Source organism: Lemur catta, chromosome 1, assembly GCF_020740605.2.
Source record: "Lemur catta isolate mLemCat1 chromosome 1, mLemCat1.pri, whole genome shotgun sequence".
Classification (NCBI taxonomy): Eukaryota; Metazoa; Chordata; class Mammalia; order Primates; family Lemuridae; genus Lemur; species Lemur catta.
In genome coordinates, this window is record NC_059128.1 from 178251308 (window position 1) to 178265915 (window position 14608).

The 14608-nt window shown below is 51.2% G+C and overlaps 1 protein-coding gene across 1 annotated transcript; it reads right to left on the reverse strand.

Moving 5' to 3' along the window:
• Nucleotides 1-969: 969 nt before the first annotated feature.
• Nucleotides 970-10491, reverse strand: ZIC4 (Zic family member 4). Its single transcript, XM_045556080.1, has 3 exons — nt 9248-10491; nt 4415-4733; nt 970-2259 (listed from the first exon to the last, which is right to left on the reverse strand). Coding segments are annotated over exons 1-3 (1410 nt in total). The 5' UTR covers nt 10338-10491; the 3' UTR covers nt 970-2258.
• Nucleotides 10492-14608: the final 4117 nt, after the last annotated feature.

Consider the following 14608-nt stretch of genomic DNA (forward strand, 5'->3'; position numbering starts at 1 on the left):
TAGGGGGGATCAGCACATCCTTGTTTATTTAAACCACCTTTGAAACCACAACAGGAGGTTTGGGGAAACCTGAACAGGGTGAAAGTTTCTTTCTTGGGCACAATATAAAATGAATAACTGTACATGTGAATGGGGGGAAGGATGATCATTTGCATGCATTTTGGGTCACTATGTTGTAGATCAAACTTTCTGGACTACAGTTGCCAAGATTCTGAAGAAAACAGGAAATTATTAAAATGTCTCTTTCCTTCAAGCCACTTTCCTTCCTATTAATGGCAGAAAGGGCTTGCTGATTGCTGCTAGTGGGAAGAAACACACAATGGGTCTATTTTTAGCAGAAGTGGCTTTGAAGGAGCGAGAAATATTAACAATCACTTGGCTGCAGCCTTTAGTTCCAAGGATCTTGGGCAAAAATATTGTGATCCCAAGGAGTCTCTCAAAGGAAGCTCATCTAGGTAACCCAACTTGGGCTAAACGCAGGGCAGAGCAGAAGAAGCAGATGTGCAATTATGGATCCTATGGATTTAGAGTATGTACACTCTGACTGCACACTCTCTGCACCCCATGTTTCAGAGTTTGTGCCAAGGGCCCCCCGAAATCTGCACATTTCACCAATCTAGGCCCTGACCCTGATGTCTAGGCATTGCTTTTGTTTTTTATCTTAGCAAGACTTAGTCCTAAAGTTATCTATTGGTGTAGCATATGCATATTTTTTAAAAAGAAGTTTGATTTTATCTCTTTAGAAACGGCTTGAAACTAACTGGGCAGAGGGAGTTTGACAGAGAGGAGAACAAATCGCTGACAAAGAACCTTTTACGTTTCATCAGCGTTGTTAGGACGACAAGCAAGAATGTCTCAGATAATAACTCCCACTTCAAAGATTTCTCAGCTCAATAGAAAGCGGACCATCCTTTTTATTCAACCACAAGGACTGGCACTAAAGAAGACTCCACTGTTTGATTTTTTTTCCACCGTGTTTATTTTTCCCCTATTCACTGGGGTACTTGGATAAAATAAACAACAAGACAATTAAGGGAACATGGACTTCTAACTTTCCTGCCATCTTCCCCACATCCCCTTGGCCTTGGGCTCTTGAGTTCGCATCCCGGACAAATCCAGGCCTGAGGATACCTTGCCTTAGGGAGAAACAAGTTTGGGGGGCTGCAAAAGACTTCTGAGATGGAGGGGCAGTAGGGTGGTGCTGGGAACCAGAGTGGAAATGTCCCAAAGGCACAGTCTGAACTCCCCAGACTTCCCCAGGGTGGCTCCCTTCCCTTCAAGTCCCAATCAAATCCACACCTCTATCCTGCTCAAGATTCAGAGAGGTGATTTGCACAAAATCGAGCTGAGGATGCTCATTTGTAAACCTAAAACCATTTGCTCCTGACCCTGGAGCTTCTTTGGGACGCAGTCAAGATGCAAGGAGTCCAGCTCCTCCCTTTCCTGAAAGCGTCCCCTGCGCCAAAACCTCCCACATCAGGACGCAGGGTGAACCCTTAAATGCGGGCGAGGCAGGTCCTAGGGAGGAAGTATATACTGGAGAGCGCAGTGACAGTATTAAATGGCGTGAAAGCAAAGGTCAGCGCAAATGTATCTTAATAGAGTGTCTGCAGTGAAGTGTGCCGCCTTTGAAGCGGCCGCTCCCCGCGCGCATTTCCATGGCGAGCCTAACGCGGCATGCTGATGCACCGTCAAACTCACACTTTCAACCCCAAAACCCAACTCTTTGAACAACCCGAGCTTGATTAGACCTTTCTCCTTTTCTTTCCCCTCTTACAAACCATTTCCTTGCCTTTAGAAACTCGCCATCAAACCCAAATGCGCCCTCTGATCACCGCAGAAAGCAGAAACAAAGGGGGCTGAGCTTCGATTCAAGCGGCCCTTTTCTTCCCTCACATTATTATCCATTTTTATTATGATCGGGAACAAGTGCCCATTCGCGTGGGTTTTGTTTACCGGAAATTAAATGAAAATGATTTAGTCCGCGTCAAACAAAAATATATACTTGTATACACAAGAAAAAAGGCCTGTTAGACGTAAATATTATGTCCTTAATGAAAAGCCTGGACGGGCTCCAGGCTCGGCCTTTCAGGATTTCAGTGCGACTTGCCCATTGCCATAGAAATCCTAACTTACCATGAAGATGCACCGTGGCGAAGAAACACTGCTTTGTGCGCGGGTTCTTTGATGTCGCAGGCGCGGGATGCGGGCGCTCAGCTGCGCGGAGCGAGATTACCTTTCCAGCAACGCGGTGGACATCTGTAACAAGCAAATGAAAAATTAAAGGCGATTAGTGGCAGACCAAACATTTTTATTTTATTTCATTATTTTGGATTGGGGTAGATAGCAAAATGCGCGGGGGAGGGGACTAGAAACGGAAAGGAAAAAAAAATGAGTCCCATTTAAGGCAGGGGAACTTTTTAAACATCAGCCATCAGCAGAAGTTAGGCAGAAGAAGCAAGTTCCGCAGATGCCCTCTGCACCTTGGCGGTAGGGCTGCTGTTTCACTATGGGAAAGAGTTGTTTGCTGCCGACTGCCCGGGCTGGGCTAGGCAGCCTCTGGGCCCTATTGTGGGGAGGGAAGAAAGGGAATTGCAGTCCCCCTTCCTCAATGATGGATACACTAAGGATGTAGTATTTGCAAGACTGCGGTTTTTATTTGGGGCAACAGTCCGACTTAAGTTAGAATATTACTTTAATTGATATAAGTTTTGGGGGATTCAGGGCATGAGTGGGAACTGTTTAACTGTGTCTAAGGAGGAGAGAGCAGAAGAAAGTTCAGCAAAGTGGTAGGGCCAGGACTTGTTTGCTGCTGGGCTCAACTTTTAAAATTGAGCTCCTCAGGAGGTTCTCCCCAGGGGAAAGATCCTCCCCCCAACACACAAATTCTTAGGAAACTGGAATGGGTCTACCAAAGCTTTATTATTTTTTTCTTTTCTTTTTCTTCTTGAAATCTTAGTTAGGATTTCGGGGCAGCCCTATTCCCCCTGCAGAGGGAAGGGGAAACAGGCTCTGATTCTTTCCCTGGTTGGCAACAATAGCGAAGGCCTTCCTCTCCGTGCCCCCACCTCCCAACATCTGGTTCTTTTTTTTGAGGACTTCATACCCAGCATATCAAATAGACGTTCAATCTAGACCTCATTCGGTTCTTGCCTTTATAATATTTATTACTCCACATCATCTCTCATTACCCCGCCCCTTTTTAAAATAGACCAACATTGTGCGATTTTTGACAAAGACCATTACAGAAATTACGCGATTTACCAACGCACTGCCTCCTAGGTCGGGTCCCTCCGCCAAGGAGGCCTCGACTCAGTGACGTCATCAGCTCGCTCCGCACCCCGAGCCCAAGCACCCTCAAGATTGCACTGCCAGCGCCTCCGCAGGGGTGGGGGGTGGGGGGTGGGAAAGGGGCCTGGGAGGCCTCACGGCATTGAATCCTGAAGCCTCCCTAGCGCTCTTTTGTCTGTATTTCCTGTTGTTTGGACTCATCCCTCACCCTGAGCATATAGTATATATCAAGTCTGTGGACAGACAGGCAGACAAACATTTATCTGCGTGCTTCGGCAGGTCCATGAGGGCGGGGGCATGTTACCCCCAGGGAAGGGAGTGAACCCCCGCTTATTTCCTTTATAGAGGTGGTTGGAAAATTTAGGACTTCTGTATTTGTGTTTCAAAGGATAGCTGGAGAAGGGGAGAGCGTAGGGATGCAAAAAGGAAAGAAATGGGAGGCAAGAAAATGGCTCTGGAATTCCTCCAGCCACTTTCCCGGATCTGAACTTCCGAGGTTGAGATCGACGGGAGAGGGGAAAGAGGCAAGAGTGAGAGGCGCGGACTGGGAGCTGGGAACGAATAGGGGTGGGAGAGGCCCAGTCTTCAAGGAAAATATTTCCCATTCTGTGAACTACGCGGCGAGTTTGTGGCTTTATGTTTGCTACCTACAGTTGCCAGGATTGCACATAAATTCTTCTATTTTTTTTTCCCCATCTTCCTGTCTGTCTTTACTCCTAACACTGATTTTATGCTGCCCAGTCATAAGGGCCTGTGGGCCACGTGGGCGGTGGTGCTGGGTGTGAATGTAGAATAGATATGGGGACCATATTTATGTTTTTAAAAAATGGACACTATATCACTATATTCAATGAGCTCTAACAACTATTAGTGGTGGGACGGCTTTCTTTCCTTCTTTCCTACCTGCCTTCCTTGTTTCCTTCCTTGCTTTCTCACCCTTTCCCTCTTCATGCCTCAGTAACCCGGCCTAGACTCGCAGTCAGTGTACGCTGAAGCAGCAACCACAGAAGTAGCCCTAATACCGGAGGTGGCGGCGGCGGCGGCAGCAGGGCAAGGTGGTGGTGCGGCACTGGGGGGCGCGGCGGGGGCAGCCCCCACGGGGCCCGAGCCCTGACACACGTACCATTCACTTAGGTCGGCGCCACGCGCCGCCGCCGCCGCCGAGGAGGCCACCTGGGGCTCGTGGCCGCAGTCTGAAGAGGGCGACACGAGGGCAGATGGTGTAGCCGAATCGTAGCCAGAGCTGGGCGGCGGAGGAGAGCGCCCATGCACCTTCATGTGCTTACGCAGCGAGCTGGGGTGCGTGTAGCACTTGTCGCAGCCGCGCACCTTGCACGTGTACGGCTTGTCACTAGTGTGCACGTGCGAATGCTTCTTGCGGTCGCTGCTGTTAGCGAAGCGCCGCTCACAGCCTTCGAACTCGCACCTGAAGGGCTTCTCGCCTGGCGGAGGCAACACAGAAACATTAGTGTTGATGGACCTTCTCCCCAGCTCGCTCTCGCTACCCTCCCCCATTTCTCTTGTATTTTCTAGAAAAGAATCACAAAAGATTTTCAGATATCGTGGTGCCTTAAGTCAGGCACCCCCTTCTCCGCGGAGAGCGCGCCCCGGGCGCCCTCTCTTGCATGCCTCTACCCCTCCCCTTCTCCCGCCTAGGCTTAGGGGGAGGGTACGGAGGAGGAGCGACATTGACTCCATCTTAGTCGAGTTTCTATCCTCGAAAATCCTGATGCATTCGGGTATTTTCCTCCAAATTTTCTCCACTTGGAGTCAGAAGCACCTCTGCCCGGAGAATGAAGTTAACCGAGGAGCTTACGTTTGCTGGATTTAAAGTTACTGCTTTAGCCAAACCTCTCTATCCCCTACCCAGCGGTTCACCCCCACCCCCACTCCATCCTGGCCCAAATTGTTTCCTAAAGCTGGTTTGGTACAAACGCCAACGTCAGTAAAAAAATTTAAGGATATGCAGTCGATGCACATGGCGTGTGCATTATGTGAATTCATGCTGCAGGGAAAGGTATTCTGAGCAATGATTCACTCCAGAGGCGATTTTTACAGGAAATGGAGCCTCCTCCCCCTTCTCTTCTACCCCCTGAGGGCAAACATTTAGCAGCATTCTTCAAATCTTGCCTAAACCGTCCGGGACCCCTCCCGATAAGCGCGCCGGCAATAATATTTTATTAAGCTGCTCCGGCGGCTTCCCGGAGCCCCAGCAGTGGGCAGCTGGCCCTCCCAGTCCGAACTCACTTGCGAGGTCGACCGGTCTCCCTAGACCACCCCCACCCAGCTGTCCGGCCTCACATGCCTGAGCCAAGAGGTTGGCGCGGTAGGGTCCGCCCAGACCTGAACGGGATCCGAGGTCTCTACCGCAGTCGCGCCCTTGAGCGCTGCGGCTTCAGGAAGAGACCAGCTGCTTTGATCAGGCCAGGTCCGGCTTCGCAGACCGGAGGGCAAGCGGGAGGTTGGGGTAGGCCCGCGAGGAGCTCGATTGGTAGCTGCGATCCCCTGTAGAGCCGAGGGAAGGCGCGAGCGCGCGTTAGGGTGAGAATACTAGCCGGACTGAGCCCCAGTTCGGCGCTCACCGCCGCGTGGATTCGCTGGCGTGCAGGAGATGAAAGGACTCCGAAAACCCGGAAGCCCAAGTTCCTGCCGGAGCTACAAATGCTGCAGAAAGGGGAGAAGAAGGTATCTGGGCGCTTTGAACAAATGGCTGCCGTCCGGCGCGGCGCTCCGAGTTAAGGAAACAGATAACTAGCGTCTCGCTAAGGAGGAAGACATGAAAGGCTGGAGGACTGTTGCCTTTGTGGTTGCTTCTCCCGCGGCTTCCAAGAAAGACAGGCTCTTTGGGGCAGGTTTGAACAAACAAAGCCCCTATTCCCGAGCCCTGTGGAGGCTCAGGCGGAGAGGTTTGCGCACGATCCGCGCCTCCGCGCAGGCTACGGCTTGTGAGCCGGGGGCTCCGGCACAGCCCGGCCTCTGTGTTCTCATCTTGCAGGGTTATTGTTTAGTACACTGGGCTCTCGCTCAGGAAGGTGCTGGCTCCTGCCATTTCGAGTGACACTGGCACCATTTTATGAAAACCAGGGAGAAAGATGCAGAATAAATCAGTGTTCCTATTTGCCCCTCCTTTTTCCCCCTCTGATCCTTGCCAACATCTACAAAACCAAAACTTTCCTTCCTCCCTCCCTTCTTTCTAAAAATCACCTACAAAAAATCATGCAATTCTGGGCCTGCAAAAGAAAACAAGATTTTTGTCTGAGAAAGCAGACGAGGGATGGAATTTGAGGTTGGTTCCCCCTTCCCCTCGGAAATAATTCCCGCCACACACTTATCCCATCTCTTGAGCGCCTCGTTGGACATTAACGTAAAAAAGAAACAATAATTTCGCTCTAGATGAGGAGCGGAGGAGAAAAAAGCAAGGCACTGAGGCGATACCGGCAGCCTGGAAGTTCGCAGGCCCCTGGGAGGCCAGGTGAGGCCGCGCCGCCCCCGTCCCCCCCACCCCCGCCCCGCTCCCTGCAGAGCTGTAGGAGGCACCCTGGTCTCCTTGCTTGACATCCCCCCAGACCCCCTCCCCCGCCAACGCACTGCCTCTAGTCCTTCACCCTCCCCACGTCTCTCGGCGCTGCGCCCTGGGTGGGTGGGTGAAGGTGCAGAGGCAGTGCTGGGCCAGGCGTGGGCCCAGGGCTGCGCTGTGAAATGTCCGGAATCTCATCCCAGAGGCTCTGCAGCCCTGAAAGGCCTCCTCCCCGACCCCGCGCCAGGCCCGCCTGACGAAAGTTCGGAAGCGTCGGGACAGCCGGGACAGCGCCATTTTCTTGCACTTGTGGCTGGGTTTGGTTGTCCCACCGATTTCGCTCGGACGCCGTCTCTCCTCTACCTCGGATCCCCAGCCTAACTCTATCGGCCGATGGGGAAGTTGGGGCGAGCTCCCACCCGAGGGGTCCTGGGAGGGGGACATCAGCCGGCAGGGTCTGAGCAGAGTGCGGGGGCTGGCCCGCGCTACCATCGTTGCAGCACCATTGTGCTGTGACCGCCACAAAGTGAAACCTTTCGGCAGGGACAGTCGCATCCAAAGCCAGGCCCGGGATTCAGATCAGGGAGAATCTCAACTCCTGAGAAATCTGCTTCTCCTCCGGCTTCCGGGACTCGAGGAAATGAAACGCCATTAATATTTGAAAAGGCAATTATTTTCCTGTTGAATCTAGAACTGTCTTCATGAATAATTTGTAGTGAGGTCTATTGCCATTTGAGAAACATTTTGTTGAGGTTTTCCCCCCCCCCTCCTCTTTTCATTACTGAGGAGGGGGGTTTGAGGGAAACGTCAGAGCACTCAAGGCTCCGAAGATTTTTGTTGTTGTTTTTAACCCAAGCAGTAATGAATCAGGACCGTGAGCGGAAAGAACACACAGAACTCTGTCCTCAATAAACCCAAACCTAAGCCAACCCCAGCGCACTGAAGTGAACTTGCTTCTCTGCTGTAGGTCGATTGCGTTAAGAATTTAACCATTTTCTGCTTCACAGACTTCAAACAGTGGGCCGGCAAACAGCAGTAAAAGTTTGTTTGTTTGTTTAAAAATAAAAACTGTCATTTCAGAAGAGTTCCTTCTTCAGCTCAAGACTGTGCATCTACTCTCGGGGTATCGCCGCCAGCTCCTCTAGTAGCAAGTCTGTGAGCCAGGATCAAGATCTCACCTATCCGCCTTCCTCGGGGATAAAACTCCGGAGGGGGTAGGTGAGATGCATGCAAGAGAGTGGGAAAACCCCGAGAAAGAGCTTGGGGAAACTGTACACTTCCAGACAAGCTCGGAAATAAAGTAGTACAATACTGAAAGTGGACTTTAGTCTGGCTTCTGCGTGTGCCAGTGTCCCAGCCCTGGACCTTCCCCTAGAAGGGAGGGTCTGGGGGGAGGCGGGATTTAGCAGTGCCAGCCTGGGGGAGTTCTTTGACTCTAACAATTGTTGATGTTCCAGCAAGCATAAGGATGAGTAGGCAAGACGCCGAGTAGTAGGAGAAATGGGGCACCAGGCTGGAACTTAGTTTATCTTTTCCTGTCCCCACTAGTCCCCTTCTCCCGCCCCAAAAATGGGGGAGGGGAGAAGATGGTGACTTCTTAAACTTCCAGGGAGGGAAGCGAGAAAACTCTGGTTAAGGAGAGTACAAACAATGGCTGCTAAACTAATTAATGTAACTTCACAGGCTGTTCTGAAAGTGTGAAAACTTTCTCCTTGTAACTGCGTTAATTAGAGATGCTTCTGGCCAGAGGAGTTCAACTTTAAAGGCTCTTGCGTGAGACTTCTTTTTTGCTGTTAACTAGAACTAACAGATGTGGTTGACACATGTCCCATTTTGTTTAACAGCTCCGTAAATGACATTTAAGGTGGATGGGTCCCGTTGGGTCTCTGCTAAAGTAAAAGTGAGGTTTGCCAAACATCCCTAATGTCAGGCCAGCAAGGCTCAAAAATAGGGCCAAAGTAAGCCAATGAGAGCTCCAAATCCTAAAGAAACCACCGAGGGCCTGCTGACCCCCCAGTCCAGGTGGGTCAGATTATCAGGCTAACGGGTGGAAGAGTTCTGCCACACAACTCCAAAGAGACCAGGAAAAGTTAAACAGTTGTTCCTATGTCTTTAAGACTTTGGGAAAACAGTGGTGTTTTTAAATACCTTAAAATCAAACTCCATAAGCAGAGAGCACACACAGGGACTCAGGCACGTTCACCCTTGTCCCCCAGAGCAGAAATCCCGCACTATCCTCCCTACACACAGCCTCCGGATAATTCTGTAATTCTAAGAATAGAAGCGCAAAATTAATATTTTATGACCTTGGTTCATGGAAACACCACCAAAATACCTCCTCCCCTCCCCCCGCCGCCCGCCCAGTTGGAACTTGAGGAAATCCAGACCCGAGGTCCCCTTTCCCCAGAGGGTCCGCACGAGACAGCGCCGAATACTGACCTGTGTGAGTTCGTTTGTGTATTTTGAGATTTTCTGATCTAGCAAAGACCTTCCCACACCCCGAGAAAGGACAGGGGAAGGGCTTCTCGCCCGTGTGCACGCGGATGTGATTTACAAGTTTGTATTTGGCTTTGAAGGGCTTGCCCTGGCGCGGACACTCCTCCCAGAAGCAAATGTGGTTGGCCTGCTCCGGGCCGCCGACGTGCTCCACGGTGACGTGCGTGACCAGCTCGTGCATGGTGCTGAAAGTTTTGGAACAGAGGCGCGGGGACGCGGGGCCGTCAGCCGCCAGCCACTTGCAGATGAGCTCCTGTTTGATGGGCTGCCGCATGTAGCGGAAAAAGGCGCCGGGACCGTGGGGTGCAGCGAGGTTCACGGTCAGGTTCATGCCCCCGTAGCCATGCAGGGCTGCGGCAGCTGCCAGGGCGTCGCTGCGGGCCGCAGGCCCGGGCGCGAAAGGCTCTGGCCGCGCGTACATGTCTCCGGGGAGCCCCAGACGGAGGAGTCCGTTCAAAGGACCGCTGGGGGAGGCCTGGGGAGGCTGCTCGTGGAGGCCCGGGAACACCGAGGGGCTGGAGGCGGCGGCGAGCTGGGGGCCATGGTGTCCAGAGCTGCTACCTGTTGTTGAGACAAATAGCGCGCATGAGAACGGGTGGCGTGGGCTGCGCACTCCCAGGGCCCCGGGGGGCAGGCCCAGCCCAGCCACACCACAGCCTCTGCCGTCAGCGGTAGGACTGGGAGCCAAACGGCGCCAGCAGTGAACTGGGTGAACAGAGCAAGGCCAAACGTTTCCGCCGTCGTTGGGCCGGGTTGCTCTTGGGCTGAGTCCCCTGCGGCACCGTGAGCTGGAGAGGGTTGGTGGCGGCGGGGTAGGTGGAAGGGGCAGTAGGAAGCGAAGGGCTGAGTCTGTGGGTTGCTGGGGTCTCTGCTCCAAAGGGATCTGACCTGCGCCCCAAATGCACTTTGGCGACGAACACCCCAGTGTGCTCCCGGGCACGGTGCCCTGACAGGGAATGGAGGTAATAGAAGTGGTGATGTGGAAGGTGGCGATATTGAAAGTGGTGATAGTTCTGTACCGCCCCAGCCACATATATTAATTTCAGTGTCCCACTTGGCTGAGAGAGGGCGGCCTGCTGCCTACCGGCCCGAGCTCCCCGAAGCTCCCTGTGCCAGGCCGCTCACGCCACGGTCACCTGACAGTGGGGAGAGGAAATGACAACCACAGAAAACTTCTGCAAAGTTTTTTCCCCCCCTTAAGTTTTGGGTTTGGGCTTCCCCACCCCCTTTCTCTTTCTTGGTCTTTAATGCCTACGTGAAATCTCCTAAACTACAGAGGCAGCAGCAGGGCGCGCGTGAGGAAGTGAATAGAGATTCGGGGCCGCAGCCCGGGCCCACCGAGAGGAACAATTGCCTAAATCGCTCATTGGCCTGCGGCCGGGCCCGACGTCAGTGATGACAGGTCCTGCCGCACGCGGTCTCTCTCTCTCCCACCCCCCACCACCACCCCTTCGTCCCCCCCCATCCCCACTTCCCCCGTCCGCCCACCCACCCCCACAGCGTCTCAGGCTTCTACTGCTCATGCGCTCTGACCCGGGCACAGCTTCGTTTTTTTTCTCCCCTTCAGCCTCCTCCCCCTCCTTTCCGGAAAGCTGGGTGGATGGCTTTGCCTCTCGGCTCCTGGAAGTGAGCTGGGCTTGGTTATGCCTCCATTCACCACAACATCGGGGAGCGGCATTGCGCTACGCGTAATGTTTTCTCAGCAGCCGGGTCGGTGCTGAAGGGTAGCACTGTGTGTGCAGGGATTGGGGTCTGCTTAGGCAGTTTGCCCCAGGAACCGGGAGGGGGAGGGGGAAGGGATCGAGTACAGGAAGGAGGCTACAGACTAGATGGTCAGGATCGGTGAAACTCCTAGGCTGGCGGCCTTTGGGCCTAATTTTATTTTCTCGCTTTCTCTGAAATTTCTCATTTTCCTCATCTTTCTCTTCCTCTTTGTCTCTCTTGTTTTCCCCAAACCCCCTACCTCAGTTTGCCTTCCTTTCTTTTCCTCTTTCCCTCGCCTATCTCTCTATGCTCTTCCCATGTGGCCTTGCAAGCCCCAACTCCCCGGTGCCTGGCGCTCAGATACTTGCAAACTCAAATGTCTGGCCAGAACCAGGATTAGGCAGGAGGCTGTGATGACCTAGGAGAGACTGGCCTCGAACTCACACCCCACTGAGACGGTCCTCCCTGCCACGGACGTGCGGGCCAGCTGGCCCAAGAAACAAAAGAGAGGGGCGTCCAACCAGAAGGGACAGGTTCTAGCCCCCAGATGTCTCCTGGCCAATCTGGGGTCCTGCGCTCTTTACCCTGTCTTCAGAGGGAGCTTCTGGGAAAGGAGATTTAAGGATGACTTCCACTTTCAGCTCTGGCCACTTGTTGCCTGAAGGCTGAGCCTCTGCCTCCGAGTCACCTTAGAATTCTGCAAAGAGGGGACGCCACGTTTCCCAGTCCAGACTCTGAGAGGGCCTGTGGGTTCATGGCCTCCACCAGCAAGACAGCCTCCAAGATGCTGCAGGCACCATCATGGTGGGGTGGTTGGTCAGTTGAAAAAAACTTCAGTTCTGGCCCAGTCGAGTGTGGCGTAAGTGGGGTGGGAGGGAGGTGTCCTTTGTTTGCGCCCTCAAGCTAGGGTCAGCTGCAACATTTGGCGATTTAAAGGGCTGCTGGCCAGAACCCCTGCCTTGCTGGATTTGGCCGAAAATGCCAGCTTAAGTGCTTAGGCCTCCCTGGCAGCCATAGAAAGCACTCCCAAAACAGAGAAAGTCTTGGAATTTTTAAGAGAAGTTTTAAGGATTGAGTGAAATATCCCCTACCCCTTTACCAGATGTAAGAAGTTTGGGCAGATTCCAGGGAACTCTAACTCCTAATTGATTGAAACCCACTCCTATCCCCAGCACCAAAGACTATTCTTACAGATTTCCTGGTCAGCAAATAAGGCTTTCTTTTAAATTTTTGGAAATAATTAACTTATTTATAATGATTGGCAGATTCCTTTATACTTTCTTCATTTAATAATGCATTGTTCCCTGCTCAGGGCTGCACTTTATCTAGGGGTTAACTTCCACAACAATTTCTCTCACTTTGACAAGCCCAGGTTTTTCTGCTCTTCATAGGAAGAGCGTGGACAACTCTACCAATAGATGCTGTGTTAAAACATGAGAGGAGAGCATTTGACTGCCAGACCACTCCTGCTCTCAAAACCAAGGGCTTCCACCCAGTTGTTTTGAAACTAGACATTAAGAATTTGTCTTCTTTCTTGGCTTTCACCTTTATCCACACTGCTCACTTGCTAGGGTTTACCGTTCCACTCAGAGGTGCCTCCTCTCCGATCCCTTGCTCTGTTTTCCCTTCCTCCAAGTACTGGCCAGGCCTTGTTTCTAGCAGGGTGTTTCCACATCTCAATGAATTGTTTCAAGTCCCCACCTCACAGGTGTCTGTTGAATAATGCTGTTGTCTAGGTAATTCTGAGGTGAACTCATGAAAGGTCCCCCCCCCAAAAAAGGCCTAAAATCAAAACCAAAACAAACAAAACAAAAGAAAACAAAGAGAGAATGTGTTCTTTTCTGAGACTTTTGCCCAGCTGTTTCCACTGTTCATACCTCAACACAGAGCTTAGTCAACTTCTGTGGCATTCAGGCCTAAGTACAAGGGAACTTCTACAATAGTCCAGGAACTAAAATATTTTCTCTCCCACTTGAACTGAGGTGATCTATAACCAACTGTCCAGGATGTTTGTCAAACTCATCATCTGCTTTAGCTTTAAGACTGATTTGCACAGTATGGATCCCTTAATGTATACACTGTGACCTCACCTCCAATACAAGCTTTGAATAACAGTACAGACAGGACAGGAGTCTTTAGTTGTTTTCGGCTGTGGACCTCTTTGGAAGCCTGGTGAGCTTGAATTCCTAATAGTTCTATGTTTGCTGCCTATATTCATAATAAAATAAAATGCTAACATTCCAATAAAATGTTGTGAAAGTAAAAATGCATTTTTTCCCATCAAGTTTATGGAATCCTTGGATTCTAACCACTGGCTCTGTGGACTCCAGGGATAAGAAGCTGAAGTTTTATACACATAGACTTCTAGCATTTTACACTCTGTCCTAATAACGTCACCTTTGAAAAGCTTTGAATCTGTGTATGACTTTTTGTGCCAGCAGCAAAAGGGCAGACACATCTGATTCAGCCAAAATCACTGACAGTAGCCTGGGCCCCCAGAGCTCCTTCCCAGATTCAGCCTTCTCTTTAAGTGCTGAAAACATCTGGACCCATCCTGGGTAGATGCTTACTTGAGTAGCCAGGGATCAGGCGACTGGCAGGTCACTAAGGTTGCCTAATCATTGCAAGTTCCTTGGAGCCATATGGTCTATATCTTGGTTGGCTAAACACAGTTATGGGACCAGACATTGTCTGAGCAGGACATTTCCCCAGAGATAGCAATAAGGAGAAAAAACTTCTTTGTATCACTAATATTTACAGATAAAGAACTTCGGGGCCGGGCACAGTGGCTCACGCCTGTAATCCTAGCACTTTGGGAGGCCGAGGCAGGTGGATCGCTCAAGGTCGGGAGTTCGAGACCAGCCTGAGCAAGAGCGAGACCCCGTCTCTACTAAAAAAAAAAAAATTATCTGGCCAACTAAAATATATATAGAAAAAATTAGCTGGGCATGGTGGCACATGCCTGTAGTCCCAGCTACCCGGGAGGCTGAGGCAGTAGGATCGCTGAAGCCCAGGAGTTTGAGGTTGCTGTGAGCTAGGCTGACACCACGGCACTCACTCTAGCCTGGGCAACAAAGCGACACTCTGTCTCAAAAAAAAAAAAAAAAAAAGAACTTTGGGCAATTACCTAAGAATGTTCAAGGTGTATCTCTTAAATAAGCACCAAAGCAGTATTAAGTTGACCAAAGATGACAGGTGGTGTGGTACCAATGTTTGAGAGGCAATTTTAGTCTTTAGAGGATCCCTTTGAGTGTTCCAGTGTCCAGGAAGCAAGGAGCCCAAGTTTCAGAGCTTATCAGTTGGGCAGGCTAAGGAATGGTGTACCCTCAGTGGTCCTCAGATTTTTCTTCAGAAACGTACCTCACTACACTTGCCTTCAACACCAAAAGCTGAAGCATTCTATTTCTAATCATGTGCAGGGTTGTAGCATGGTAAGCCCACACTCCTGCTTTATTTGCAGAGAAAAAGAATATCCTACAACCCACAGATCTTTAGTAGATGTCAAAAAGATGCACTGGAATCTTGTTTTCATGGGAGCCTATTTGCAGCAGATTCCAGCACCAGACCCCAAACATCCCTCAGTCTTCAGAGCTTCTGCAG

Coding starts and splice junctions, on each gene's coding strand:
- ZIC4 (XM_045556080.1), bottom strand. CDS start 10,337: ATGTGGCTGGGGCGGTACAGAACTATCACCACTTTCAATATCGCCACC. Junction 4,734..9,247: donor ACACAAACGAACTCACACAG/GTCAGTATTCGG, acceptor TGCCTCCGCCAG/GCGAGAAGCCCTTCAGGTGC.